The sequence below is a fragment of the Simochromis diagramma genome, unplaced genomic scaffold, assembly GCF_900408965.1.
Source record: "Simochromis diagramma unplaced genomic scaffold, fSimDia1.1 OVJJ01000131.1, whole genome shotgun sequence".
In the NCBI taxonomy this organism is placed as follows: domain Eukaryota; kingdom Metazoa; phylum Chordata; class Actinopteri; order Cichliformes; family Cichlidae; genus Simochromis; species Simochromis diagramma.
In genome coordinates this window covers 2,721,756-2,729,514 of record NW_024387200.1, presented here as the reverse complement: position 1 = coordinate 2,729,514, position 7,759 = coordinate 2,721,756, and the positions used below count along the sequence as shown (strand labels likewise).

General features: G+C 39.1%; 1 protein-coding gene across 1 annotated transcript; it reads left to right on the top strand.

The window, feature by feature from the left end:
* The first annotated feature begins 42 nt into the window (after positions 1-42).
* spring1 (SREBF pathway regulator in golgi 1) lies at positions 43-4,555 on the top strand. The gene is made up of 5 exons (XM_040051166.1): positions 43-658; positions 2,719-2,875; positions 2,973-3,124; positions 3,384-3,497; positions 4,021-4,555. The coding sequence occupies exons 1-5, from the start codon at positions 563-565 to the stop codon at positions 4,102-4,104; spliced, it is 603 nt and encodes a 200-aa protein (XP_039907100.1). The 5' UTR covers positions 43-562; the 3' UTR covers positions 4,105-4,555.
* The last annotated feature ends 3,204 nt before the right edge of the window (positions 4,556-7,759 follow it).

Here is a 7,759-nt window from a genome sequence, read left to right as displayed (position 1 = left end):
TCTACCAATCAGCACCTTCTTTCCGACCACACTACATCCGTGCTGGGGATTTGTTTTGCTGATGCTGGATGTCAGATTTTGCTGAAAAAAAAATCCCACCGTTTCTTCTTACTAGACATAATTTTGGACATGATCGAATTATTATCTACAGAGGAGACGAAGAAGCGTTATTAAACAGCGTCATAGCTTATTGGTTATCGCTCCTCATTATTTATCTAGCAACACCGAGAGCAGACGGCGCTAGCTAGCAGGCTAACAAAGCTGGCATTTACAGTGAAACACTTAGCTTGCATGTCCAGCGCGTAATTCGGTAGTTTCAAAGCAGACATTATATTTAAAGGTTGCTATTGTGAGTTTAAGAGTTAAAACATGGGTTAGCTAGAGTTAGCTATTTTCCGTCTATGTCCTATATTTGCATTTTTACCACCAACTGAGCTAGCTTTACATTATTTACAGTTAGCCTTTTCATATTCCTGAAAATTGAAGACAGCCAGAGAACTGCTATCCGTGGAGGTTTGATGTGTTGGGCTGTCACTTGCATTTCCCCAAAGCAAGCCATGCTATGATGGTGCTACGGCGGCTACTGAGAAAGCGCTGGGTGCTGGGAGTCGTCTTTGGACTCTCCCTCATCTACTTTCTGACCAGCACACTCAAACAGGTACAGAAACTCACACTGAGATAAGTCGATTACAGAAAAAAACATGCAAGAGGGAAAAAAAGATCTAGTCACTTTCTTTTTTCTTTGCTTTGTAAAAACAAAAAAAAACACACTACATGCCAATTCTAAGTAGGAAACCAAACATACACGCATTAGTAGGGAGCTGTATATCCAAGCTTCTACCTTGTCCAAATAACTATTCTTCTGAATAATCACAATTTGTGGCATTATTTTTTGAAAGTGTAGCTGGGTCTAATATTACAGACTTTTACCAGCATCTAAACAATAATTTCTGCCCACTTTTTTGACAGATTTCTAAATGAAAATGTTTGTGCTTTCTGTTTTGTGTGTGTATGTGTTCCTCAAGCTTGGGTCCTCTACCAGCAGCCTGAGAATGTGAGGGCTCTGATCTTAGCTGTTCCTATGACTGCACTCTTCTGGACAGGCCTCTGATGGTCAGCCTGCAATCTGCTGGAGCCACTATTCAATTTTGGGGTTTACAGCTCGTATCACTGGGGCCACTTGACTTTTCCTTCCACGTCTGCTTCAGTTGTTCCTTCAGCTTCTCAGTTTTCTCATGCTTTCTTTTTGAAGTTGTTGTCCCATGGGATAGAGACATTTGCAGTCTCCTGCTTTTTGTCAGCCACCACTTTCTGTGTGGCTGGCCATCAGCTTCTTCTCTATCCTGAAAGTCCCACAGGGTCTTAACCCTACAGTTTTCAGCCAGCAGGTATTAGTAGACTTCTAAAACACATGCGCATAGATATTCTCGTACACTATCCCAGCCACTTGATAGGTCCTCTCAATGTATGTTGTCCCTTCTTGCATCTTAGATTCTGCCGCAGTGTGCTGGATAGTTCTAGGAAGCCTTTGCACAGTCTGCAGCTTGGCTTCTGTCAGCTGTGGTAGACCCCTGCCTCTATGGATCTGGTGCTTAGGGCCTATTCTTGTGATGCCATGAGCTGCCTCTGTGCTGTCCTTTAAGTCTCTAGCCACTGGTAGGATTTCTTGATGCCAGCCACTTCCTCCATCTGTTGATGGTACACCCCATGTAGGGGCTTGGTCTTGTATGATAGCTCCTCTTGTTCCTCATCACCAGCTGCCTTCAGCCAGCTGAAGACCTCATAGAGCAGCTTAACTTGGGGGCTCTCTGTCCGATGCATTAACGGAGGCTCCACGTTTCTTCCTGGATTGTGGCTCTGACACTCATTAATCCTCTTTATTCCTCTCTCTGTTGCTCATAGAGCCTCAGGGTGATGGTCTTTAGATGGAGAACTCATCAGTGGCACCTGTGGCCCTCTCATTATTATCATTATTATTATCATTATTATTATTATTATTATTATTATCTGATGACTACCATTAAGTTGACCGTTCTGCCTCCTGGCAGCTCCACCTCTTCAGTCCAGATCACCTTTACTCTCTTTCTAACCATTCAGCCACACACTCACTCAGTCTGAATGACACCTTAATGTCTAGAGTCTCGGATTACTGCTGCACCAGTAGCTGGTGCTTTGACCCAGCTACTGGTCAACGTACCCGTTATTTCCAATGCTGTGCTCATGTGCGGACTCATGTGCCTATTCAGTTTGGTTGCGGTGATGCTGCGCAGGATCTTTGCTTTTCCTTGAACTGCACTTTTCTGGACAAAGATGTCGGTTTTCATTCCTGGAATCTGCTTTTTCACTGCCCAGAGTGTTCAGATCATCAAAGTGACCACTGTTCCCCTCTCCTTGCACATCTTCTCTGGCTCTTCTCTCAGCCCTTGGTATTTCTCAAGCTTCTCGTGTTTCTTCATCCTGATGTTGCTATTGCTTGGTATTGCTACTGCTGGGTATTGCTACATCGATCACTATGGCCTTCTTACTCTACTTGTCTTCTTCATTGTTGAAACAGTGGCTATAGGTTCTCGAAACATTACTGTTATTGACAGATATTATCTGTAAGAATAATAATATAGTGAATTTAGAATAGGATTATATGCTCAACCATATTCTGAAATTTATGTTGCTCTTCATTAGCTTTCCATGACCCGTTTCTTGTATGTGTGCATTTTTCAGGAGGAGCGGACCATACGAGACCGCACACTCTTAGAAGTTAGAGATTCAGATCATCGCATCCCCTGGAAAGTCCGCTTTAACCTGGGGAACAGCAGCCGACAGATCACTCAGTGTAGAAATTCCATCCAGGGCAAGACACTGCTTACAGATGAACTTGGTGAGTAATAAATCTATTACTCACCACCATACAGTGATAACACATCGGATGTAGCCTGTAACCAATGCTTATCATAATCTGCATTAATGTTTTACAGGATATGTCTGTGAGAGAAAAGACTTGCTCGTTAATGGCTGCTGTAACGTCAATGCTCCCAGCACCAGACAGTACATTTGTAAAAGTTGCCTGGCCAATGGATGCTGTAGCATCTATGAGTATTGCGTGTCATGCTGTCTCCAGCCCGATAAGGTAATCTGTCACACCAAGGGCCTTCAGGATCATCGCGTTTAACTTTCATCGGAAAAGGCATATCTGCCCACATGCTGCATTTCCCAAAACCTTTGCATGCACACATTTGAAACCAAAGATATAATTTAAAATTGCATATTGCATTTGCGTTTTAAGCAAAGCAGTGCATGCAATGGGAACAGATAATAAATCTAAGTGATTATAAATCTATACATGTTTTTGTACATGTTCAATTTCTTATCTTTCTATTTTTGTTTAGCAACTTCTTCTTGAGCGCTTCCTGAATCGTGCAGCTGAAGGTTTCCAGAATCTTTTCACTGCTGTCGAGGATCATTTTGAGTTGTGTCTGGCCAAGTGTAGGACATCTTCACAAGTATGTTAAGTTAAACAGAAGAAACAAACATGAATTGTTAGATTTTCCAAACCAGTTTTAAAGTGTTGACCCATACAAATCACAATAACAATAACTGTAATCATTTGGAAACAAAGGAATAGTGAAATTAGTAGTCTGGCGGATATGCAGCAACACTCACCCTTATCTCTTGACATTCAAAGTCGATATTTTGCTCATACATTTATCTGTATATTTTTCAGACAGTTGTTGACAAAAGATATGCGTTCATTCGAACTTGATGCATCACTATGACACATACTGATTTTCTCATGAATTTCCTGAGACAGTTGGTTCATTTAGAAATTTTAAAAACTCCCCAAAATAAAAATAAATAAAAAACAGAAAGAAAACTGATTCTCGGCTAATCTCATTGTAAATCACTGAATCTGCACAAGCTTTGAATATTTTCAATACTGTGAAAGTATTGAGAAGAGCAATATAAGTGCTTTGTGAAAAAAACTTTTTAGTTTCTTTTCTCATTTCTATTTTTCCCCTTCTCCAGAGCGTTCAACATGAAAACACGTACCGAAACCCTCAAGCAAAGTACTGCTATGGTGAGAGTCCTCCAGAACTTCTGCCTGTATGAGCCTATTTGACTTGCTTCTGGTGTTTAGTAATCGAAGAGCAATGGAATAGCAATTGACAAATAAGGGTGCTTGTTGAAGAGATGGTGCATATGAAATGCTTGGACAATTTTGCAATATTGTGGCAAAGAGATGAAGGAATGCAAGACCAACCTCAAAAAGGACAAAACGCTGTATGCTTTTTTTTTTTTTCTTTCTTTTTTTAAATTATTTACACTTCATAAGTGCATAATACGCTTTATCCGTTCATCCGTGATGATCATCAGGTCTACTTAGCAGGCAGCTCATCCATCAACATTTGCTTCAAACAAGTCATAAAGTCATGTCATGAAATCAAACGAACCTTTCTGTTTTGTTCTGAACATTTTAAAATGGCAAAGAATGTGTCCTAACCTCTGTGTATAGTGCATGCAGATGAAATGCTTATTTAATAAAAGGGACTGTGAAACTGAATGAGTTTCTGCTTTTTTCTCTCTGAATGGTGACATGTAGATTTTGTAGTAGTGTGGTTTAAATGGCAGTTTAACTCTCTAGCAGGTTTTATTTAACTGAAATAACAGTGGTAGATAGCAATGTCATGCATTCAAATTTTATTAAGCTTGTGGGTCTAAAGCACCAGGAAGAAAATCAAACAAGACATCATTTTGAAATAACAGCTGTTTTGTTTTTATTTTTATTTTAAAAATTAATAGTTATGGTGAATAAATATAAGGTCCACAGAAAAGAAAGATAATGCAAGGAATTTCAGTATAAATAACAGTAAAACTTTGATTAAAAGTTCTTGAAAATATAGAAACATTTAATATAACTTGATTGTTTTTTATGTGGAGTCCAAACTAATAGCTCTCTGTAAGTTATTGCTATCTGTTTCTTTCTACCTCAGGCAATGTAGCCCCCACACATGGGATAGTTGGTCAGAGCAAAACAATTAATCAATGTGAAGGCTGAGGAAAACAAACTGTCATAATTAGGAGATGTATTAGAGCCATTTCTCATTTTCCTGGTTGGCAAGTTGATTAATTACTGCCACAAGGGAACATGTTGATTGCTTTGAGCTATCAGGTTTGGAACAAAGACATTTCCGATAACGCTTTTATGGTAGCAACATGACGTTTTGGTAAACGGAGATATTTGCTTTATTAGAATTTGTTGAGATGGTTGTTATCATTCACACCTGTGATATCAAATGTGAAGCGTCAAATAGCAGCCAGCTAGAAAAAGATCCAGCTGTTAGCGCAGCAGTACTGGGGTTTACATTTGTTAAGAGGTGCCGATTGGTGGATTTGGGTGATAGCAGACAAAAGCAGCGATTTTCACCTTTTTTTTTTTTGTCTGTCAGGTTTAAGCTTGGATAATTGCTTCCCCAGTTGTGCCTTACTTATGTTGTCGATTAGACATTTGCATGTACTTTCTCATTTAACATAATAAGAACAGCTCAATTTTCCAAAATGTCAAAGTACACCCTTCATAAATTTTATAAAAAAAAAAAACCCTCTTTGGCTGTTTTAACCATGTCGGTTGTTATGTTTGTACTGAAATATCAGATATATTATAGAGAGAGACACTGTAAAGATCCTTAATGCATAACAGCATACTGAATGCATGAAAAATTAGCATTTAAAAGTCTTGGACGGGGGTGGGGGGCTAAAGAAAAGCTGCCACAAACTATAACCGCATTTTCACCACAAACTCAGCTAAACTTGGTCATAATCAGAGCAGGTATCCACTCCCCTCCAGGTACTTATGAGGCTGGGTCTTTGTTACTTTACCTTTCCCCATTTTTGTTCCTTTAACATATGAAACAATCATTTGCTCCAGCCATACCAGGTAATCCCCGGCTGCCTTTAGCAGGGTATGACTCCACTGTTTCCTCTCAAATACTTGTTTAGGCATTTTAGGTGGTGATGGCTTTGAGGGACATGTACTTTTAAAGATGATGTTTATACAATTTGCAAGCATTTTAATCCTGGCAATGGTTTCCTCTAGCTTCTTGTGAAGTGAAACGTTTTGAGGATTCAGGTTGTTTTTCTGGTCCTCCAAGATGTCATTTAGACCTTCATACATGAAGCGCAAGCTGCAATGAACTTTTGACCAATTAGGAGGAAAGCTCTTCTGGACGTGGAGCTGAGGGAAGCCAGGTAACCAAATACCAAGGTGTTTTCCATTGGCTTCATCCTAAAAGAAAAGACAAGAGTGAGGCGAGGAGATTTTGAAGACGTGTGTTGCTCATCCCATGAATACGCAGCTAATCTCTTAAACTGCCTCTGAAAGGTCACGCAAAGCATCTCAGCATGAATCTATACCACAGCAAAAGAAGAAACTTAACACTAGATTTAATCAAACGATGTGTTTTTAAACCCATTATATACACAAAAAATCTGTGTCTCCTGAGATTATTCAGGCAATAGAAATAACGACTTTTTTTGTCCTCACAAAAATATTCCTCCAATCCCCTACAAGGACATGTCTTGTTTATTTTGTAAGAACCAGAAAAAAATACCCAGTTAGTTTAGTTAGTTAGTTTTCTGGCTGATGCGCTTTCATAGATAAAACTTGTTTAATCTACACCTGAGATGTAATTCTCTTAAAAAAAAAAAAAGCAGACATCTTAATAGCAACAAAGTGCAATTTAACTGAAACTGTTTCAAAGAATGACTACAGAATTGCTATGGTACTGGCACTAAAAGTGTCTTAATCTGGAGTAACACACTCTAGAAATGAAGGCCGTGACACAGCACTACTCAGCAGAGCTTTGGGAGCTGCACTGTTTTTGCGAAATTTAAGTGATAGAAAAATTCAGACAACCTCCCCACAGCTATTGCGTCATCCAAGCACGCTGGCAGATTGCAAATAGCGTCACAAAACCACTTCTCTGGGTTGCACTGGTGAGAAAATGAATAGTTTTAAAGTTACTTACAAAGCATCTCAAGCTTTCATTGACCAGGCTTTCGGTCAGGGCTGTCAGGTGTTTGGGACTGCACGATGCACCTGCAGCATGTTTCTTTGGTGCAAGTTGTGCATCCAAGCCGTGCATCAGAATCGCCATCCAGATACAAGCCAGTTTCAGAAAACCTGTAAACCAAGTGTACAATCACAACATTTTAAGTTTGGTGTACTTTCTCATACAAACTACTTCACATTGTTGCATGGTATACTGTACCTGCTCTATATTCTCCCATTGTAATTCTCCTCATAGTTTACTGTGACAAGGGCAGTAGGTGTGTGAAATATAATTTTGCCCTATCGCTTACTTAACCATATCCTCTGATGAAGAAAGTCAACCACTGAACCAATCAATTCAGTTTCTTCTGGCAGGTCACCACCTCTTCCACCAAAGGAAATTACTGATGATGATGATAAGTATTCTCTAGACTCTAGAACAGTTAGATTATAGAGTTGAAAACTAAAAAAAAAGAAAAAAAGAAAAACTGATATTAAAAGAAATGGGTTAGTTTCTCTGCAAAAATTTAAAGAAGGAGACTAACAAACTAGGTTGTAGATAGCAAGGGTATATTTTAAAAACTGGCTGCTATTTATCTTATATGAGCTACATAACATAAGTGAAATTGCAGTTTGTGTAAGTGTGAAATGCATGATTATTTTTTAGTTTTTAAATGAGCTTTCTTTAGCTTACGTAAGTAGTTTAGCAAGAATTCT